At 36.8% G+C, this 23,218-nt stretch overlaps 1 protein-coding gene across 4 annotated transcripts in view; it reads left to right on the top strand.

The window, feature by feature from the left end:
- The window catches only part of Gen1 (GEN1 structure-specific endonuclease), a 28,755-nt gene extending 7,450 nt beyond the window's left edge, over positions 1–21,305 (top strand). For all 4 annotated transcript variants that reach the window (XM_004839026.4, XM_004839025.4, XM_004839024.4 and 1 more), the window contains 11 exons: positions 3,294–3,470; positions 5,194–5,304; positions 10,351–10,424; positions 13,184–13,272; positions 14,640–14,790; positions 15,462–15,498; positions 15,582–15,662; positions 16,403–16,533; positions 17,768–17,829; positions 19,101–19,241; positions 19,737–21,305. In XM_004839026.4, the coding sequence (XP_004839083.1) occupies positions 3,294–3,470; positions 5,194–5,304; positions 10,351–10,424; positions 13,184–13,272; positions 14,640–14,790; positions 15,462–15,498; positions 15,582–15,662; positions 16,403–16,533; positions 17,768–17,829; positions 19,101–19,241; positions 19,737–21,067 (2,385 nt within the window). In that variant the 3' untranslated portion in view covers positions 21,068–21,305. The remainder of the gene's footprint in view (positions 1–3,293; positions 3,471–5,193; positions 5,305–10,350; positions 10,425–13,183; positions 13,273–14,639; positions 14,791–15,461; positions 15,499–15,581; positions 15,663–16,402; positions 16,534–17,767; positions 17,830–19,100; positions 19,242–19,736) is intronic.
- Positions 21,306–23,218: the final 1,913 nt, after the last annotated feature.

Below are 23,218 nucleotides of genomic sequence, written 5' to 3'. Positions count from 1 at the left end.
TAAGCTACCTGTACCTCAATTCTTGTACGTGAATGAGGATAGTAACAATTAGCAGAGAAAATAGATCCAGAGTAACAAGAACATGATAGGGACTTGATGATCTTACCTTTTATAACATCTTCAGCACTTAAAGAATTCCTAGAATACAAGAGGTGATCAAAATATATGGTGAATGTGTGTGTGGGTGTATTAAACTTTATTCAGTAAAAGACACATTGTCATTAACCCCCCTCAAAAAATTGCTCCTCACTTTGAATGAGTGTGTTTGAAATGAGGGGGAAGTATTTTGAGGGGGATAAATGGCAATGTGTCTTTTACTGTAATGTTTGTAAAAATAAATTTAAGCATTCACCATACTTTTCAGTCATACCTTGTACATGAGATCTCAATCCCTACTTCACTCATCAAAATTTTTGATAGATTGCCGGGGATTTAGCTCAGTTGTTTCACTGCCTGCTGCACAAGCACAAGGACCCGAGTTCGATCCCTGGTACCAAAAAAAAAAAATTTATGATAGATCATATATAGAATATACATATTTTGCTTCCCTTTGGGTTTATAATTTTGAAAAGTAATTGTTATGTTTTATTTATACATTACTTGTGATATTGCTGTACTTCCTACTTTTATAAAAGTCAAGAAAAATTACCTCCAATTGATATAATACATAATTTAAGTAAAAATCAGCCACGATTTTCTTTGTCTCTTTTCAAATGTGTGTTTTTAAAGAGTCGTTTAACAGTGTACAAATAATATTTATTGTGAACTTTTCACTTATACACATAGTTCCCTATTTCCACCTTCTATTGAGAAATCATAGGGGCCAGGGGTTTAGCTTAGTGGTTCCAGCGCCTGCCTCACAAGCGGAAGGTCCCGGGTTCAATAACCGGTACCAAAAAAAATCATAATCTGTAGTGGTTGTGAAACATGTCAAGCTATGAATCATTACCAGGATTGCATATATTGTTTATTTTTTAATTTTTCTGTGTATATAGCTTTTTCTTATGATTTGGGACTTTAGATAGAATTACCCCAATGGAATAAAAAAAAAAATAGAATCAATAGACCAAAGTTTTGGATTTTGTAGCTCTTACCAATTCTACCAATACAGATGTGAGAAACAATTTTAGTGCACTCAAAAACACTGGATATTAGTGGATTTGTCTTTGTAGTATGCAGAAACAAAGACACTTTGTTTAATATGTGTCGATCTTTTAATGATGAGTTAAACAGTTTGCCAATTTTTAGTGTCTTTAGGTAATGGCCATCATGTCCTTTACTACCTGTTTCTAAGGTTAATTATTTCTTTTGTGCAAGTTCCTTACATATTGAGGATACCTGTCATTTATTTGCTATGAATTCATTTTTCTATTTTTCTTTTCAGTTTGGATTAAAAACTGCATTTCTTTTAAAAGGCACTGCATGAACTAATGGTTATTTTTCTCTACTTCTGAAACTTTGTCTATTTTCTATCCTTACATGATGTTTTTAAAAGTAATTTTCAGGGCTGAAGAATCTGGCTCAGTGCTAGAGCACTTCCCTAGCTGACATTAGGCCTTGAATTTGATTCCTAGCAGCACACACTCAAAAAATTTTACATTAATGAGTATTTTATCTTAGTGACTGTCAGTAATTGAATGAAACATCTGCCAGGATTATAATTAATTTCTTGTGTAATTAGTTGCTAGAAATATCCATAGACTTCATACCTGGAACATTTAAGTACCTAGTATCTCTATCTCTTCTTAAGAAAATTGTTCCACTCCTTCTTGTTTTTGTTTTTGTTTTTGTTTTTTGGGGTGTTTTTTATATACACCAGGGATCAATCTCAGGACCTTGTACTTGCAAGGCAGGCGCAGCACCACTGGGCTAAATCCCCAGCCCCTTTTTGCAATAATTATGGTATGCTTAGGCATCTTGTGTCAGTTCGGTATTGTTTGTCTATTACTCATTTTCATACTTCTGTACTCTTTCAGTTGGCCCTACTTCCTCCTAATCCACTGCCAACTGTAGGAAAAGCGCAAATTAGTCATTCTCCAACACCACCTCCACCCTACATGATACCCAGATAAAGTAGAAAAAATTGCAACCAGCCTATCACAACTTCTATGTTACTCCTTTGCAGTTTTAATGACAAATGTCTCAGGAATTTGAAATAGCTTTGTCTATTATGAAAGGATGCTTCTAATCTAGAGTCAAGGAAGAAGCAACACCTGCAACAAAACTATTCCCTAAAGTCATATGAGCAGAGCCCTGAAAAGCAACATTTTCAACATAGTACTTTGTCTTTTTGAACTTGGGCAACATCTGGCAAAGTGTTTTGTATATAATGTAGCATGCAAGTGATTAATTAGTCCAGGTGAGAGGTGTTTAATTATTAGTGTCCACAAAGGACAAGTAAATAGATTTTTCCAGCATATTCAGTATTGCCTAGTACAGGGAGAACAACATAGGACAAGAAAGAGGAACTAGGCAGTATGGATAAGGTACAAGCTGTTCAGCTGGGTTGAAGCCATAGGCCAAAGAAATCTCACAGCAGGTTATTTATGTATCACAAAATGACATAATCATTATACACAGACATTTGACTTTTATATGCGGACACCAGCGACTGACCTCTACATAGTTTCCCACAACATGAAAGTTTCATGGTAAAGGGGAGGCAACATGAGAAAAAACTTGTAAGAAAACTTTACATCTTCAAGCATTATTTACCAGCATCTGTGGAGTTTATATTGTTTTGACCATTATGTGAGAAAAGTGATGGTAGTTTTACACATAATTTTTCATGTGATCAATTCTTATTTCAAGCTGTTGAATCTACAGATAATAGCCTTCAACAAAACAGTAGCAGTGATATATGGATTACATTGTAATTGACATCATAAACCTTAACTTTTGATGACAGAAAATTCTAAATCAATAGAGAAGTCACTGATCACCACTGTTAAACATTTGTCAACTCTTGGTCCACCTTGTTTTATCTGTGCTCCTGCCCACTCCCTACTTCCACATTATTTCAGAGTAAGTCCAGTCATAACATTGTATAATTCTCAATATTCATGTGCTCCTCTCTTAACAGATGCCTCTTAGAAAGGAAACATAACCACAATGTGATTTTTATTGTCATACCTAAAAGTTTAACAATTGTTCCTCTATCCCACCAAGATTGCCAAGTGTTTCTTCCTATTTTAAAAATTCCTAAATAGCTACTGTTACTTGTAATGGAAATTACATGTGAAGAAATCAGCAGTAAAAGCGTCTTTACGTTCTCACGTTGGCTTTTACTTCAGTGCCTTGAAATGCTGGAGTGCCTAGGCGTGCCCTGGGTGCAAGCAGCAGGGGAAGCTGAGGCCATGTGCGCTCACCTCAATGGCACTGGCCGTGCTGACGGCTGCCTCACGGACGACGGCGATGCTTTCCTCTACGGGGCCCAGACGGTGTACAGGAATTTCACCATGAATGCACAGGTACTCTTCTTCCTTTTAGGGTTGTTTGCAAGTTACCTTTTAAAGGGGCTGATTAAATGAACATATATATGAAAAAAATGCTTCCCATCATGCCTGCAAAGTTGCAATTGTTTGGTTTGGTTTGGTTTGGTACCGGAGATTGAACTCAGGTCCCTGCACTTGCGCAGCAGGTGGCAAAACCACTGAGCTAAATCCCCGGCCCAAAAGTTGCAATTGTTAAATGAATGTTTGCTGTTTCTAAAAATATTATTGTTATATAAAGAATATGTTCAAAAATAATGGTGTTTAATTTATTTTTAAACACTTGAACACATTGCATTCGTCCCTGTCAATATAATCCCTTTTGCTTCAAGACACACTTATCCCACCGTGCTTTCCACCTTCTGGAGCAGTTCTGGAAGTCTTTTGTGAGTGTCTTCAGCTGGACTGTCCTGGCTGCCTTGGTGTACTGAATCAATTGAAACGTTTGCCTTTCATGGTCCTTTTGACTTTGGAGAAAAGCTGGAAGTCCTATTACTAGATCCAGTGAATACTGTTGAGAAGACACACCAGAATGTTTTTATGAGCCTGCCTTTTTGGAGGATGGCACTCAGCAGTAGCTTTCACCACATTTCTTACCGTACTTCGTAAAGATACTCACAGAAGAGGATTTCCAGAACTGCTTTAGAAAGTGGCAAGAACAATTCAATGTGTTGAAAGAAATGAGGAATGTTGGGGGAAGGGTGATAAAAGTGTGTCTTTTACCGTAATAAATTTTTATTTAAGCACATACCATCTAGAAAGGATTTTGAAAGTTCCCTTCATGAATAGATATTTGAGGAGATATTTACTTGGTTTACACATTACAGGTATGTATGTATGAAAACATATGTCTATTGTAAACACGTATTTTTTTTGCATTTTCTATATCAGTTAAAAATTTTAAAAATTTTAAGTCATTGCTATATAGTTAGTCCTCTTCAAAATGTGAATTTCTAGGGTCGGGGATTTAGCTCAGTGGTTCTGCCTCCTGCCTCACAAGCGAGTTCCATCCCCGGTACCAAAAAAAAAAAGTGAATTTCTGTACTAAAGAAACCATTGTTTCACATGGTTTAATTCTAAATAATTTTCAACATTGTATCACAAAGGTATATGTGATCTTTGACCCCAAAACACCTCTAAGTGTGCGAGAAGATAGATACAGGCAGAATATTCATTGTGGCATTGTTAATGATTATAAAGATTTAGCCAGCAACCAAATGCTCATTGATAGGAGAATGGTTAAGTTCTTTACATGTTTTAGAGGCAGGAGGTTGGTTACTGCCTGTGTTTGTTTCAGTTGTAACAATTCAGAGTTGAGCAGGGAGCCTACACTTAGACCTTTGTCGGATTAGGACCAGACAAGCTAACCCTGCTGCCCACCATCCTTTTATTCCTGCCAAGAGGCGAATAGTGCCTCCATTGAAAAGCACTGGCTCAGAGCCCGTATCCAATAAGAAGAAGTTGTTGGAAAGGTGCGTATTATTGACATAAAAGATATGTAGGCATACTACTGGGAGGAGATGCAAACCATTTCAAACTGTTGAAGTGTCAGATTCTATTAAGATTTCAGAGATCAGGATAATTTTCATGTTTAAATTTTTTAAATAATTAAACATTTAAAGATAACTCATAAATTACTTTTATAGTATTATTTAATATGTAAGCACTTTCGAAGATTAAACTAAAGCTATACTTTCTTCAGGACCCACATGTTGACTGTTATACCATGTCATCTATCAAGAATAAACTAGGCTTGGACAGAGATGCTCTGGTTGGATTAGCCATACTTCTTGGATGTGATTACCTTCCAAAGGCAAGCTGAAAACATACTTACTTATTATTCAGAGTATGTCGTTGTGGTACCCTGCATCCTGTATAAATATGAAAGTGATATATGATTCAGGATCTAATTTAAAATATAAATGACATACTACATCATACTGTAACTAATTTAGCAATTTAAAAGCTGATTTGTGACACTGAATGTAAACATGAATAGCATAGTAAGTAGTGCCAGAGTTTGAACCCAGATGAAGAGATCCATGTTCAAATTTGACTACCCCTTTGAAGGAGTATGACCAGACATTGTGATGCACGTCTATATTCCCAGCACTTGGCAGGCAGAGGCAGGAGGATCACCAAAAGTTCAAAGCCAGCCAAAGGCTTTGAATTTAATGAGTTCAAGGCTAGCCTGAGCTATATATTCTGTCTCAAAAAATCAAAAATATTTAACAACTAAGAGTATAGGACTAGCTGTCTTCTTGTATAATACCAATGCTAGTTGCTATCATTGTTTTATCTGTTTTTTAGTTTTCAATTTCCAATGTAGTTTGCCAGTTGTCCACATGTTCAGTGTTATTACTGTTGCTTAGCAACATGATTATGGAAATAAACCATATTTTCTTGCATTTTAGCATTGCATGGGTTTTGTTTATGGAAACATTTTTTTTACATGTTAAGAGTGCGTGCTTTAGTACTCTAACAATGTTAATAGGGTGTGTGATAAATTAAGAATTATGAGGATAACCCCATTTTCTTAAATACTATATTTAAAAATAAATGACCAGAATTGTATGTCTTACTATATACTCCCCTCATTATGTCCCTGTCAGTAACATCTCACATTTTACCTCTATTCCCAAGAGTAGTACAAAAAAGTGAAATATAATTTTTTTTTCATTTAGTTGTTCTGGCTTGTATCTAGATGTCCCCCAAGTGTGTAATGCCGGAATTAAGGGTGCCCCACCCTGGGTATGTGTGGCTCAATCAATAGGCATACAGCCTAGATGGACTATAGAGGGATAGAAAGAAGGTGTTTCTGCTGCTTCTTCGCTGCTGCCTGCTACTCCCTGCTTGCTGCTTTGCTGCCTTCTGCCCGCTATAAACTGTTTCTCCTCTGCCATGCTGACTATGGAATGAGACCTTTACAAACTGAGCTGAAGTAAACCTTTCATTTTTACCTTTGGGTGTCAGGTATTTTATCTCAGCGGTGAGAAAAGTAAGAAAAAATTTGATACAGAAATGAGGTTGCTGTAAGTGTACCTGACCATGTGGTTCAGGAGCCTTTGGAATTGGCTTGTGGGAAGAATTTGGAAAGATTTGGAGATACCACCTGAAGAAACAGCCCTGGAATGCTTTAAGCTGTACTTGATGGGAGATTCTAGTCAGCTCAGAAGACCAGAATGCTGATAGAAATGGCTGCCAATAAAGACCAATCTTAGAAGGTTTCTGCTGGGAATGAGGACTGCATTGGCTGTTGGACTCCACATCATGTATGTCATGCTTTGGCAGAAAATTCGTCTGCATTTTGCTCATATCCAGAGACTTTGCCTGGAACTGAGACTAAAGCCAGCAGACTAATTAATCTGCCAGAAGAAATTTCAAGGCAGTCTAATGTTGAGGTGGCAGCATGGCCACTATTGGGGGCTTTTAATCAGATTTATGTTGAGAATCAAGAGCAAAGAGCCCAGCAGAATGATTTAAAATGTTGTGAGTTTTGCCAGAAAGGAAGTTCTGGTAAAGCTGCAGACTGCAAAGATGGAGAAGAGGAGAAGTTGATTGCTGAGAAGGAATGGGAATAGAAAAAGTAGCCTGAAGACATCGCAAGAACCAGCAGGATTCTGGCTTTTGCAACCTTAAAATTACAAATGTGAAAGACTTTGCTTTGAGAAGAAAGCCCCAGAGCACCATGTTCCAGAATGGCAGTGGCCTAGGGAAGTTCTTCCTCAGGATTTGTTTCCTAGTGCTCAGTAATCCAAGCACTCATTTCTACAGCCAAGAAAGAAGGAAGCCTGGCTACTGCTTCAGCTGGCAGCAGACTTTGGCATCAACCACTTGGTGCTGCTTTTAGGTGCATGCAGAATGTAAGAGTGGGGGGATGAGGTAGGCTTCCCCTCAGATTTCAGAAGAAGACCTCGGAGGCCAGTGTGTGAAACTGAGTGTGAAGCTGAAGGTATAGTGGAAACTTCAACAGGTGGGAGAAGCCAGGAACATAGGTCATTGAGGAAAGCTGCAAGGAATGAGCAAAGCTGGCCAAAGAGACTAGCCATGGTAGCTACAACCACCGGACGTGCTGTAGGGGGCGGAGCCACTCAAGCCCTTTGGAGTTCACAACTTGCCACAGATTGCATGGAATACTGGACAATGGAACTACAGGATTTAATGTTTGCTGGATTAATCCTTGCTGGATTTTGGTCTTGCTTTATTCCCATTCCTTTTTATCCCCCTCTTTGTACCTTTTGGAATAGAAATGTCTGTCCTGCACCATTGTATGTTGAAGTGTTAACTTTCTTTTCATTTATGTGGGGACTTGCAGCTAAGAGTTTGCCTTCAATCTCAGAGGAGACTTTGGACTTGGACTCTTCAGCAATGCTGAAACCATTAGGACTTCGGCAACTCTTAGAGATGGACTAAATGCCTTTTGCATAAAGGATGTGCATGTGTCTTTGGGGAGCCAGGGGCAGAATGTTATGGCTTATGTTTAGATGTCCCCCCAGAGCCTCATGCAGTCATAGGTGGTGCTTTTCAGAGGTAGCTGGATCTAGGGTGCACGAGGGGCTTAAAAGTCCCCCACCCTAGGTATGGGTGGCTCAGTCAATAAGCTTATAGCCCAGATGAAATATAAAGGGAAACAAGAAAGCTGCTGCTTCTTCACTACTTGCTGCCTGCTGCTCACTGCTTGCTGCTTTGCTGCCTGCTATGGACTGTTTCTCCTCTGCAAGGTCTGTCTGTCATGCCACCCTGCCTTGGAGCCATCAGACTATGGACTGAAACCTCTACAAACTGAGCTGTACCTTTCCCCCTTTAACTTTGGTGTTGTGTATTTTGTCTCCGCAACAAGAAAAGTAATCAAGACACTTAGGCCTAGGAAAAAGGGAAAAAATAGCAGGATAGTAAAATTAACAGCCCTGTTTTCTAATATATGTCTAGTGGCAAAATATAGAAATCAATAATTTAAACTGTTAAGAAAAAAAGTGGGAGGAAAGAAAACTTTAAATACCACAAACTATTATTTTATTGTAATTCTCCTTGTAAAATAAAAGACTTTATTTCCCATATGTAATTATATTGTTTAAAATCTAGAAACAACCCAATATTGAGTCTAAAATCTTTGCTAACTTGAACTCACAGACAACAACTTCAGCTGCAATGGTATTTATGATGCTTTAAGCCTTAGCTATTTTGATTTTTTATGTTCTTTTTACCAAAGCTGCTATGTCTTTATGTTGTTTTTAAAGTTTTTAAGACTGTGTAGTAACATGATTTGCCTTTAGAATATTTGGGAGGTAGCTAATACAAGATGGTGATATTCAAAATATCTAACATCTGGGCGTAATGGTGCGTGCCTGTAATCCTAGCGTTCTGGGAGGCTGAGACAGGAGGGTCACAAGTTCAAACCCAGTCTGGGCAGCTTGTCAACTTAGAAAGACCTTGTCTCAAAAAGATAGGGGGTAGGGGTGGTAACTTACTGCAAAGATCCTAGGTGCCCACAGTATATACACACAGTATATATAAGAAGTATGTGAAAGTCACAGGCTGTAGGCTATAGAGATGGAACAGAGTTGGGAGTGGTCTTTTTCTTTGCGGGAGAGTAGCTTTTTAGTAGTTTGAGCCTGGGTGTAGGTTGTTGGAGGCATTCAGGGTACTCCTGCTGTTTACTGAGCAGTCTAGGAGTATTTTAACACTGATATATCTATGTTGGTGCATAATGGCTAAGCAGGGGCCCTACTTATAAGGACATAATCACAAGCTAATAGCCAGGAGACTTGAGCCAGAAATTGTGATGTAAATATATATTTATGTGTATAATTTTCAGGAGTAAATTTTAATTTTGGAAGCTCACTTTTAATTTTCTTGTTTTTAATATTGAGAATAAACTTGGAAATTTTTTTTATGCCCTTGTCTTCAAATATTAAATATTCATATAATTAAATGAACTTGACTTTACTAATTACAAATATAAGAAAGTTAGGACAAATTAAAACTTCAAAATCAGGCCGGGGATTTAGCTCAGTGGTTCCACTACCTTCCTCGCAAGTGGAAGGACCCAAGTTAGATCCCTGGTACCAAAAAAAACAAAATCAAAATAATTAACACAGTAAGTGAAAGCCCTCTAAAATTATTTTGCCCTAAAATAAACATTATCAGTGGTTTACGATGTAGGTCTCTGGATTTTTTTGTTCACATCAACTAAGAATCTCATTGCTATTTAATTTGCAGATTACATCAAATCATGCTTTACAATTTCATTTTATACATTCAGATGTGTCTTGCACAGTCTCCTACCATAATGCACTATTGTGGCTTTGTGTCATAGTCTCAAGGCCTTCCTAGGTGGGGCATTTCCAAGGAGGCTGGGTCTAGAGTGTGTGATGCTGGGATTGATCAAGGGTGAGTGATTACTAAATTAGTCTACTGACTGGTTTGGCATGGTTCTGAGTGTGGATATTGGGAAGGCTCACTGTGGGTGTGAGTGCTACCTGCCCTCAGGGTGTGTAGTAGGGATAGAATATAAGGGACAGAAAAAGGGTTGCTGCTAGTCGCTTGCTGCTGACTGCTGCTTGGTAACTTTGCTGCCTTCCTGCCTTCTGCCTGCCATGGACTGTTTCTCTGTAATGCCCCAGTGCCGTGCCACCCTGCCTTGGAGCCAGGCAAATAGGAACTGAAACCTCTACAAACTATGAGCCAAATAAACCTTTCTTCCTTTAACTTTGTGTGTCAAGTATTTTTTTTTAGCAGTAACATGCACAGAGTTACATATTGTTTGTTTCAGCTGCACGATTTTCCACTGAGTTGATGTACTGCTCTCTAGTCACTCCCTAGTGATTAACATTTGCATTTTCTTCCCATTGTCTGAAAGGGAGTTCCTGGAGTTGGAAAAGAGCAAGCACTAACACTTATACAGATTTTGAAAGGGGAAAGTTTGCTTCAGAGGTAACTACAAATTGCTTTTTCTTCCACATTACTTTTCTTCTTCTTGAATTTAACGAGTATTAACAAAGGATTAACCCAAAAGAGTTTTGATATTTTTAAACTGCTCTGTGTTTTCATTTAAAATAACATTTTTTCTGAAGTTTTCCAATGGAAGGATGAGAATATATGTTCTAAGCCATATTGTATATTTAGAAATATATTATTTTTGTTTGTTTATTTTGAGACAGGGTCTCACTGTGTAGCCCAGGCTGGCCTCATACTTTCAGCAGTCCTTCTGCCTCTGCCTCAGCATGCAACACCACTCTGAGCTAGAAGTATGTTATTAGGTCATTAAACACAAATGTAGAGTGTCAAATGCATTCATGAATATCCATAGGTGCTTTGCCACATGCTTCTTTTTGTTTTTGTAGATGTTTCCATTTCCACTATGCTGCCCAGTCTTAGCTCAGCCTCACCATGCTTCCACCTAAACTCCAGAGTGGTGGGGATGACAATGCATCAACACTCCCAGTGACAACAGGCTATTTTAGATGAACATGACATTAGATAGTTTTAGATTATATTGAAAGCTTTGATGATGTGTTTACTTTGTATAAATGTCAGTGGTGTGTTCCAAATGAGCAACCTTGATTGAAATTACTTCACTCGACTACGCATCATTGTGCAGCTGTGTGTTTATTCTGGTCTGTATAACTTGAGCAGTAAGACAATTAGCATACAGTAAGTCCCCAACCTTTCCAAGAGTTCCATTCTGGGAGAACGTTCGTAAATCAGATTAGTCCATAAATAAACAAAGTGAGTCTTACACACCTTTGACACAAATATACAAATGTGTAAAGCATAAAAAAACCGCACAGAAATACAGTAAGTCCCTGACTGTACAGTACACTATGGCACTGCAGTGAGCACACAGCAGCACAGCTGTAACAGTGTTCGGCAGACACATGAGCCCCTTTCGCGATTTATTCGCATTTACACGTGTTCATAATGTGAGGTCCATCATATCGTGAAAGTTTGCAACAGGAACTTACTACATAGGTCATGATGAAGTTTTTAAACTGCTCCATTTACTCTCTTAAAAGCATGTGAATTATATTTATTTGATGAAAGTGGTGATTGATAAAAATTAATAACAATAAGATTAGAATAAATAAGAAAGGAACCAGGATATGAGGAGTCTTAACGCAGTCATGGCTCACAGTAGGTTTGAGATACTGACCCTGAAAAGAGACTGTGATACAAATGAAGAAGTAGTGGCCATGACAGGGTTTACAGTCTCGGCACTCTTTCCTCTTACAGCTTCTCTTTGAGCTGTCACGTCATTAACAGCTCTAAGACAGCAGTAAATCCACTACTGACATCAATGCTGACTGCGCCAAAGTAGGAAAAAAGAGGTACATGTTAGCATTGATGTGAGAATTATGAAGAATAATGTAAGAAAGGAAAGCCAAGCAAATATGGAAATTGGCTGACTTCAAGCCATTCTTACGGAAATAGGTTCACCAAAATGTACGCTTGGCAGTATTTAAGCAGCGTTTGTCTTTTTGGTACCAGGGATCAAACTCTGGACCTTGTGCTTTCAAGGCAGGCACCATGCCACTGAGCTAAATCCCTGGCCTGAAGCAGTGTTTGTCTTAACACTTAACTGTGATGAAATTGCATTTCTCTTTCTAATTAACCATTATTCTAATTTTATTACTTTACACTGATTTTTCACTAGTTATTTTTAATTTTTGAAGCTCTATTATTTACGCAAAGGAAATTAATACTAATTTCTAGCAAGATTCTGCTTGGTCTTTATAGTAAATGAGACAAATTCGAACAGCTGAATCATAACTTTAAGTACCAGATATTACCCAATGAACTAAAGATATAATTTAGCTTTTAATTACATCTGTAACTTCTATAAGAAACAAAATTCAGGGCCGGGGATGTAGCTCAGTGGCTCCACTGCCTGCCTGGCAAGCGCAAGGTCCCGAGTTCGATCCCCAGTAATAAAACCAAAAAAAAGCTATAAAACTATGAAAGGGCTGGGGATTTAGCTCAGTGGCACTGTGCCTGCCTTGCAAGCACAGGGTCCTGAGTTCAATGCTTGGTACCACAAAAAAAAAAAAAACATAATTGTTAATGTTATGATTAATACATAACTTCACTTTGGTGGTTTTAAATTAACCTGGAATGTTAACCAAAAATCAAATTAACTTTTATTAGAATCTTAGTAATATACTTGTTTCCTAAAATCTTTCATTAAACATGTGATGTTGTTTTACTAGTTTTGTAAAAGATTAAAAAATAATCCAGATTTTTGAAACAGATTTTACCCAGAAGCTTAATGATTTACTTGGGTTTATGCATTATCTTTTAATATTATTTCTGATGTAGAAGAATAGTCACATACAGTATTCTATTTGTTTTATACTCTGGCACACAGAGAAAAGGAAAAAAAGACATACAAAACGTTCTCCCTGCATGTTGCTGCCTTATGAGATTCTTTTGAGGAAATCCTGAATGTATATATGACTATTCACAGTGTATAGATAATACAGACATACACATCGATACCCTCTCCTCACTTTAGCAACTCTGCTGTCCCTGGGGCCACATTTAAAGTTTGTAACAGGATTTTTCTAGGCTGGGCCACTGAATTTACCACCAAAGGAAAAATGATTACACAGGTGAGAGGAAATACGGGAGACTGGGGTTTGGGAACATGACATTTTTGTGACCTTATTTTCTTTTTAAACCATTTTCTATTAAAGGTTTAATCAGTGGAATGAAAAGTCTTGCCATTCTGTTCCGCAGCCAGAAGCAGCTGAACTGGCCCATTGCTCTGTGTGTTCCCATCCAGGTAAGCAGACACAGCGAGGGTCCAGAATATTAGGGTCCGCTGTCCACATTTTCCTTCCTGCTCTTATGTTTTCTCATAGCTTTATTAATAGCACTTTGAAAGCATTTAAATTGCCTTCCCCGCTAAATAGGGAATGCCTTGGAGCCAGAAGTTACGTTATATACATATAGTAGGTACTCAGGAAATGTTGAGTGTAGTAACACGATATAAAGATAAATGTAGTTTCAAACTGTAATACCAAATTACTCTAATTCTTAGAATACCATGTTTTCAATATGCAAATCCAATTTAAGGGAAAATGTAACTTCTGGCAGGGGAAAAAGAAACTATTTGTTTTTGTGTCAGTGATTCATATACTAAAATGATTCTTCATTGTCTTACAATGTGTTCGCATTGTGTGTAAAGATAGTGACTTAAAAGTAATTTCTGTCGCATTTTCACTCTTAGTGAAAAATAGCTTGAATCGTCATTAGTTTTGGTTAGAAAAGATACACCACTGAACACGTGCCCCTGGGTCCTCAAGGTCTTTCACACCCACAGCGGTGAGGAAATTGGGTTAGATTATCTCAAAAGAAATGCAGCTCGGGCCGGGGATGTAGCTCAGTGGTTCTGCTGCCTGGCTCGAAAGCACAAGGTCCCGAGTTCAATTCTCAGTACCAAAAAAAAGAAATTCAACTTTATCTGTGTGTCTTAACAAGTGTTTTTCATTAACATTGTTAAGATTATAAATGAAATCAGGAAGAAAATGAATGCTTATATAAACAAGGCACCATTCCATAGTGTTTTGTTACCTTATAAATGACAGCTTTAGGTTTATACTCTCCGTATTTTAAAAAATGTTGAAAGTCATCACGCTTTCCGTGTAGAGGAAGCAAGAGCACCACACGGGTGCTATTGTCCTAATCAGTTTATATTCCAAGCATAGTTTAAAAATAACCGTACCCGTAACTGGGAGCTAGACACTGGGCAAGGTAACAGCTGGTGTGTTCTTTTAATATGTTCATTAAACAAAGCAGTTCATGAACTACTCTGTTAAGTCATCTTTTTTTGTTAATAATTACATTCTGCTTTTCTAGCATGTAACTACTGTGTAAACCAGAACATTTTCTATTATGATAAATGTATAATTTCGATTCAAAAACTAATACTTTCAAGTAGAATAGTAATTTTTTAAATGTCCTGTGCTAGTAATAGCCCAAAGTCTATTTTATCCTAAGAATAACTGTAGTATTATTTGTGCAACCTAAAAGTATTGAAACCTTTATGGTATGCACTGTGCTAGGCAGTAGTAACATTTGAAAATTTAGATAACAGCAAAAAGTATTGAAAAGGCAGTGAAAATTATATTTCTTTATGTCTCCATGAAGGTTCACTGAAGGATCATGAACGTAATGGTTGCCAGTTATGTAAAAGTAGTAGATACTGTGAACCACATGATTATGAATACTGCTGTCCTTGCGAATGGCATCAGACAAAACATGATAGGCAACTAATCGGAGTAGAGAACAATATTAAGAAGTAAGTTTTTAGAGCTGGGCATGGTGGCGCACATCTGTAATTCCAGCACTCAGGAGGCTGAGGCAGGAGGATCACTGCAAGTTCAAAGACACCCTGGGCTGCATAGTGAGTTCAAGGCCAGCCTAAACTACAAAGTGAGACTCTGTCTCCGGGAAAAAAAAAAAAAAAAGTAAGTTTTTTTTTTTTAGAAAATTCTTTTTTTGGCAGGGCCTATGTACACACTTGTGGTTGAATTATTTCCACATAATCTTCCCTAATGTGTGACATGTCTAGATTACTCATGTGTCATGTATCCCTTTTTGTGTAGGTGTTCCAGTATTAGGGATTGAACCCAGGACCTTCACATTGGACTACATCTCCAGCCCTCTAATTTTGAGACAGGGTTTTGCTAAGTTGCCTAGATGGAACTCAAACTTGAAATTCTCGGTCACCTTCCTAAAGTATTCATATTCGAGGCATGCACCACCATGTCTGGCTCAAATATGCTTCCTCTTGATTTTGTTTTAAAAATCACATATCTCAAAGGAGAGTAATAGTATCCCCAAGAGAAGCTTGATGACTTTAAGATATAGTACATGGATACTTTTTATAAATGGGAGATTGGGTGGGTTATTTCAGTCTGTCTACAATTGCCTCATTGTAATAATAACGTGTGTATGAACTGTTTTCAGGAAGGCTTGCAGTTGTGAGGGATTCCCATTCCATGAGGTAATGAACACTAATTCAATTGTGTATATATTTCATAAAAGTTTTAAAGTCTCGATTCATATGATCTTTTCTCTTTTTGCTAGGTTATTCAAGAATTCCTTTTGAACAAGGATAAATTGGTGAGGGTAATAAGATACCAAAGACCTGATTTATTATTGTTTCAGGTATTTGAAAATAAATTCTTCCTGTTTAATATGAAGTTGGATTCTGGAAAGATAGGATGGAACATTCACTTTGATTGGTCTGTGTCAGGTTTAAAAATTAAAACAGACAGCTATTGACTGTACAGTTTTCAGCATTTTTTTTTTAACTTCTAGTACTAGGGATTGAACTTGGCCTTGCTCATGCTAGGCAAGTGCTCTACCACTGAGCTACATCGCTGCACCATACCCCACCCCTCTTCTTTACATGTGAGATAGGGTCTTGCTGAATTGTCCAGGCTGCCTTTGAACTCACCATCATCTCGCCTCGGCCTTCTGAGGAGCTGGGATCACAGGTGTGGGCCATCAGACATGCCTTTCAGCATTTACTTCTGACCTTTACTCTCCTACATGATGGCCAGACTTAGACCTTAGACCCAATAGACCCCAGTTACACTATTTTTAGGAGACACCATAGTTACCATATACAGACAGACTGTATCCAGCAGTATGTTTGGGGAAGAGAGGTTCATGACCAAAGAATGTCAGGATCGGGTATGTTCCTGTAAAACACTATAATTTACAGAATGACTGAATTTTAATTAAATCAGTGAGACAGATGTAAATTTGGACAGTTGTTTACAGGGTGACCTTGCATATGTGTTCCCTCAAAAAAAAACTCATGAAGTCACTGTGAAAATTAAATGATAACATTTGTCTTCAAGAAATTTTTTTAAATGCATGATTTATTTTTCTTCTTACAGAGATTTACTCTTGAAAAAATGGAGTGGCCCAATCACTATGCATGTAAGAAACTGTTGGTGCTTTTGACCCGCTATGACATGATGGAAAGAAAACTTGGCAGAAAGAACTCCGACCAACTGCAACCAATTCGGTAACGTAACTTCAAGAATTCCATGATGAAAGCTTTGTGTTTCTATTTGAATATTTCTCAATACCTCTAATAGTGGGAAAGCATACACTTTAAGGGAAAAAAAGTAAAACTTAAGGGGAGGTTAGAGGAAATAGTAGTCAGTATATGTATTAGTCACAGTTCTGTCACTGGGACCAATTACTCACAACTTAAAAGAGGAAAGGTTTATTTTGGCTAGTGGTTTCTGAGTGTTCAGTCTATAGTTAAGTCCAAGGCCAAATGGCATGGAGAAAGGGCATGGTGGAGGAAACTTGTTAAACCTATGGCAGCTAGGAAGCAGGAAGAACAGAGAGGAGCCAGGGAGAGATACCCTCCAAAGGCAAGCCCCTGTAAATGCCTCCTCCAGTTGTGCCCCACCTCCTAAAAGCACATTTAGCTGTGGACTTAGTAACGCTGATGAGTATAGAGCTCCCTGATCTAGTCACCTTCCAAAAGCCCCACCTCTGAATACGTGAGACTCAGGACATTCTAAACAGTAATGTCACAGAAATTGGTAAAACATGTGGCTAATTTAAGAGAAAAAATTATACAAATATTTAATAATAGATAATGATGATACTAAAGCTCTGAAAGTATGCATGTGGAGATTGTATTTCAAGTATATTTAAGACTAATGTCCTATATGTTTAAATCCATTCTTTGAGAGTTTTAGCTTATTATCACTATTTATTAATACATTTTAGAGTAACCACTAGAAATATAATCTCTATTACCCAGACTAGCACAATTAAAATAGGAAAACTATTGAAAAAGTGTAGGTAGGAAAAAGGGAGTAGTAAAAAATTTAAAAAGCTGGTAACAGGAAACAATTTATGAATGAGTCTAATACATGTATCTTGCACTAATAAAGACTAGCAGTGTTATGTTTACAAGGAACATGTAGAGTAATATATGAAGTTTAAAAACAGATTTAAGATTTACTAGACAAATATTTACCAAAATACTGTAACAAAATGGACTTTAAAAATCAGAAAAGAGGAACACTGTATAATGAAGTGATGTACTGGGAAAAATCTAACACTTATAGTCTGCATCTAACAATAAAATTTTACTCTGTTAACTATTCAAAGGAGTAATGAGGCAGTAAAATTCCTATATTTTTACATACAGTAAAGATCAATGGAATTGAATTAATCTAAAAATTGAAAATTTCCAAATAATTCATGAAACCAAATTAGATGAATTTGTTTTTCAGAATTGTTAAGCCCCGAATCAGAAATGGAGTTCATTGCTTTGAAATAGAATGGGAAATGCCTGGTATGTACTCACTACAAATAAATGTTTAATTTACATTTGAACATATATACATACACGGGCACATATATATATATTTGCTTGTGTGTATAAGATATGTGCATATGCAAAATAAAGGGAAAAAAACCTATCACATGCACCATGGATTAGCCTTTTAATTTACTTGTATTATTTTAAATATACTTTGACTAATAGTAAATATGATAAACTTTAAGTGATTTTATTTTAATGTTTTATTTGACATTTCTTTTGTCTGTCATTAGAAGTGAAAATAGAAAAATGGAAACAGCTTTGTACATAGGTAGAAGGGGCTTTAGGGGGGATGGGATAAAATAAAATTTAATTAAAAAAAAACCTTTACCCCACTAAAAATAAATAAATAAATAGTCTGTCATTAGATTTTATGTATAGCTGGTTCTAAAGCAATTGAGGTTGTTGAATAGTACCTGGAATATTCTTCATCTCCTTTATTTACTGTTTGGTTTCATGGGAATTTATAACTGTCAAATTAATCTTATTTTTACTACACAGAAATACTGTGAATTCTTGATTAGTTCTTAAACTGGAAGCAAATAAAGCATGGATAATTTAAAATGAAAAATGACCCCAAATTAAATTCATTTATATTTGGATTTTAAATTAGATTTTTTTTTGGGGGGGGGACTGGGGATCGAACTCAGGACCTCATGCTTGCCAGGCAGGCACTGTGCCACTGAGCTAAATCCCCAACTAGATTGTATATTTAGATGAATCAGAGTAGATTTGTTCAGTGATAGCTTTGAAGAATAAAATTAGTAAATTACTTAATCATTCTAACCAATAATAGGAAGACAGAAGGCTGAAGAACTTTGAACATTATGTGGGAACAGTACTGCAAACTAACATATTTTCAGAAAAGAAATACTAACCTAGTTTAGCAGCACATCTTCCCTTGCTGGCCTGGAATTCACTGCGATCCTCCTTCCTCAGTCTCCCAAGTGTTGGGATTACAGGCGTGGAGCACCATGCCTGGCTCTGCTACCAGCTTTGAAGCAAGAAAATTTAAGAATTTAAACTTTTAATTTAAAAAGAATTTTCTTTCACCTGTGCCAGGCAAGGGAAAGTAAATTCTGCACTGTTATCAGCAAGCTTTGAGAATACAGATGTTGAAAACAAGATTTACAATGAATTAGCTGCTTGTGGACGTCTCAATACTTGGCTAACATAGTTACTTGGAAGAAATGGTTTTTTAAACCTGTAATCAAGGCTGCTTTACTGTATTTTTAATCTTGTAGAACATTTTGCTGTAGAAGATGGAGAACATGGAGAACTGATTCTAACAGTTGAAGAAGAATCGTTGTTTGAAGCAGCTTATCCTGAGATTGTTGCCATTTACCAAAACCAAAATTTAGAAGCTAAAGGGAGGAAGCAAAACAGTGAGTACTGGAGCAGATAATCATGTGTACGTCACACCAGTGTTACAGAAGAGCCACCTGTTCTGTTTGAACCTATCGTATCTAAATTTTGCTGAGAATTCTATCAAATCAAGAGTAAACATGGAACTCTAGCTTCCCTTCATATAATTTCTTTTAAAGCTAAAAAGCCAGGCATATACTTGTGCTCTGTGTCTACTAACTTAACCAAGTATTAGTAGCTTTGCTAAGCAGTTGTAGGGCAACTATTGTTTAAAAAATATTTAATGTTATAAATCTATTTTCTTTCTTAAAACTCAATAAGAAAAGAACTCAATTTATCATTGTTTCTAAAAGAAAATATTTAAAAATATTTCCAGGAATGCACTGAGAATAAAAAATAGCCAAAAATAGCTCATATAGAAAATTTTTTATCTGAATTTTTTTTTAACCCAAGTTAAGGAAAAAAACATGTCTACTTCATGTATGTGTATATTTACATATTACATTTTTTTTTAGATATGAAAATTAAGCCTAAAGAAGACAATTTCCCAGAACCATATGATGTAATGAATTTTCAGTCACTTGTGACTTTAAAACCCACACCTGAAATCTTTCCTAAGCTGAATTCCAAGTTAAACTTGGAAATTTCTTCTGATCCCGTATTACCACAGGAAAATATTTCTGCCTCGTTGACTAGCTTGCTTTTACCTGAAGATGCTCCCTGTTTAAATATGCAAGAAGAGTTAATGTCTTCAAGACCTTTGCTTAGTCGGCAAATTAAAGGTGCAAGTAACTCTCTCAATTTGGAATCTGGTCAACCCAATCCTTTATTTCATGATATATCTATGATTACTGATTTACACTTGAGCTCCATTGACTGGGAAGGGACTTCTTTTAGTAATGACTCAGCTGTTCAAGGGAAAGCTGTCTCTTATGATTTACAGTCTGAACTTGAATCAAAGCTATTAGTCACCCCTGGTGATTTTGAAAATATCCCAGAACAGTTGTCATGTGAATCAGGACGGTGGACCACAAACATTAATAAATTGTCACATGGGCATCTTCAGAAGGTTAGTCCTGAAGAACATCTACTTTCTGGCATTAGTGATTTATGTCTTCAGGATTTGCCTTTAAAAGAACGTATATATATGAAATCATCATATCCAGAGAATAATGTACAATCAGATGTTGACCTGAAAACTTTGTCCCTACAAAAGATAAAAGAATCTTATATTGCTAATAGTAGATCTGATTGTCCGTCACATCTTTCAAAGGATCTTCCTGGAATTAATTTGCAAAATGAATCCAGAAACGCTAAAGTTATAAAAGGAGACCAGCTGCATCAAGAAAACTCTAAAGTGAATACTTCTGTACTTTATTCTGTCAATAGTAGTAAAATAGTAAAGACCTCCAATGTTAGAGCTGGGCCACCAAATACTTTTTTAGGTCATAGTGGAAAAGTTAATATGCACACCATTCAGAAACTTGTCAAGAAGAATAGTACTTGCCTTGACAGACATTCCTCTGATGAAGAAAGTGGCCCAGTATTTGGTAAAGTGAAGAACACGACTCGAAAAATGAAACATAGTTCACAGAAGAATGACTTAGCCCAATTTAAAGAAAGTGACCACAACAAACAGAGGAACCCTCCAATCCATGCCAAAGAAACTAAATCGAGTGTTAAGTCTTACAAAACAACTGGAAATGAAGAAAAACATTTCTCAGACCCAGCAAAAACTTCTCTGGGTTTTCTACAGTGTCATAAGAAAGACGATGGCCTTGGTACTTGTTTGGATAGTCCCCTTCCTTTATCCCAGAGATTAAAACTAAGGTTCCAGAACACTTGAAATGAAATTTAAAATACTTAAGTATAGCTTGTCCTCCTACTGTCAGCCTTAGCAGAAGGAAGGTACCTAGTTAATGTTGGGTGGAAAAATGGAGTGTGGTTGTGTATGTCATGCAACATTTTTGCCATTTTATCAAAGTTACAATTTTAAAATGTCGCCTAAAACTTTGGTTTTAAAAGATGAACCCCTGTGGTGAAAGTATGTATTTTTACAATACATTTTTATCATTTTCGAAGTATCTTTATTGGTTAAAGTTTTTAAATGTTAGTACGCTGTTTGACAGAGTAAAGCCTTTGTTTTTCCCACAAACTGCCAAGAGCACTCATCCTAAATATCTTCCACCTGTTCCCCAGACGGTGTCCTCCCTGGTCACCTTACACTGCCTCCTGACAGTCACATTCTCTTAGCCTGAGGTTAGAGGGCTTCCCCTTTCAGTGACCTCACTCTCCTTTGTGGAGCAAAAACAGAAGAGGAGAGAGGGTGGTCATTGCTCACAGTAACAGTCACGGTTGTAGCAGTGGCTGAATAAACCAAGGCAGTTGTCCCTAGAAGTTCACAGGTATATCACGTAGAGAAAGATTCAGAAAATTGAATGTACAAATAGAAGGAGATTAGAAACTTCCTTAATACAGTGCAGTAGTGTTGTAGGAATCAATTTTTGCCCTCTAATTCCTTGGTTTTTCTGTTGGTTGGTTGGTTGGTTCTCCTAAGCACTGTTTTTTTTCCTTTTTGTTTTAAAAATTAATCTATGCAGTATTGACTTTAGTAACTCCACATATTAGGTCTCACATAAATTTAGCCGGGTATGATGGCTCAACCCTGTAATCCCAGCACTGTGGGAGGCTGAGGGAGGCAATCGAAAACCTACACCCAGCCTGGGAAAGTTGGCAATACCATATGTCAAAATAAAAATAAAAGGGCCGCAGATACTGGAGATGAGTACAAGGGCTCTGGGTTCAAGCCTCGATACTGCCCCTCCCTCTCAAAACATTTATTTAGTGCTCAAACTGCAGGGCACCCAGGTTTGAAAAGAAACACTGAAACTTCCTGTTTACCACAGACAGATCTACATTGAAAACCCTAAGGAAACCATTAGGAAGTATTTTAACACTGATTAAATCATAACCTCAGTGAATGTGAACATATGCCATAAACAGGAGCTAAGATTAATAATATCAAGAATGAAAATAGGGAAAGGGAAATTGAAGGAAGGAGGGAAGGTGATTTAAAAAGTTGTATCATGTACATGTACCCACTTTCCAAGATGATTGTAGTAATATGAGTTCTTCAAGGTTGCAGGATACAAGATTAGTGTACAAAACTATTTCTATACACTCAGTGTGTGATACCGAGTGAAAATTGGAAAAATAATTCCATTTACAATACTACTACGAAGAGGAAAATACTCTGAAAAGTTAAGCAGGAAGTTCAAAAATTATACCCTTGAAAGTATGAAACTTAGAAAGAAATTAAAGAGATATCCCTTATGAATCAGAAGAATTAAGGTGCTAGTGTTCTTTAAAACGATCTTCAGGTTCAGGGCAGTCCCATCAGTTCCAGCTAGCAAGCTGATTCTAACATTCATAAAGAAATTTAAGAAACAATAGTCATACAGTCACAATAAAAAATTGGACAACTCACTTTCTTGATTTCAAAATTTGCTCCAGAGCTCTAGAAATGAAGACTGTTGTTCTGGGATAAAAAATAGGTATGTAGGTCAATGGGATGGAATCAAGATACCAGAAATATGCCTTCATAGTAATTATCAGTTGATTTTCAGCCACATAAAGACAGTGCAGTGGGGGAAACAAGTCTTTCAATAAATGCTGCTGGAACTATTGAATATTCACTTGAAAAAGGAGCTTTATCCTTACCTTTTACCATATAGAACATGAATGCAAAATGGACCAGAGACCTAAGTATAAGAGCTAACACTATAAAACTCTTAGAAGAAAATAGAGGCATAAATCTTTTAACTTTGGAATAGGGGATGATTTTATGTGTGACACCAAATATATAGGCAGAAATTTTAAAAATTAGTTTCGATGAATCAAAACTTGTGTTTGAAAGGACAATGTTAGAGTGAAGAGACAGTCCACTTAGAATGGGAGAAAATATTTGCTAATCATAAATATGATAAAAGACATCTAG

The sequence above is a fragment of the Heterocephalus glaber genome, unplaced genomic scaffold, assembly GCF_053883595.1.
Source record: "Heterocephalus glaber isolate CG9 unplaced genomic scaffold, H.glaber_assembly_v1.0 deba00001457, whole genome shotgun sequence".
Classification (NCBI taxonomy): domain Eukaryota; kingdom Metazoa; phylum Chordata; class Mammalia; order Rodentia; family Bathyergidae; genus Heterocephalus; species Heterocephalus glaber.
Note: the sequence above shows the minus strand (reverse complement) of the source record. Positions and strands in the feature narration are given on the sequence as shown.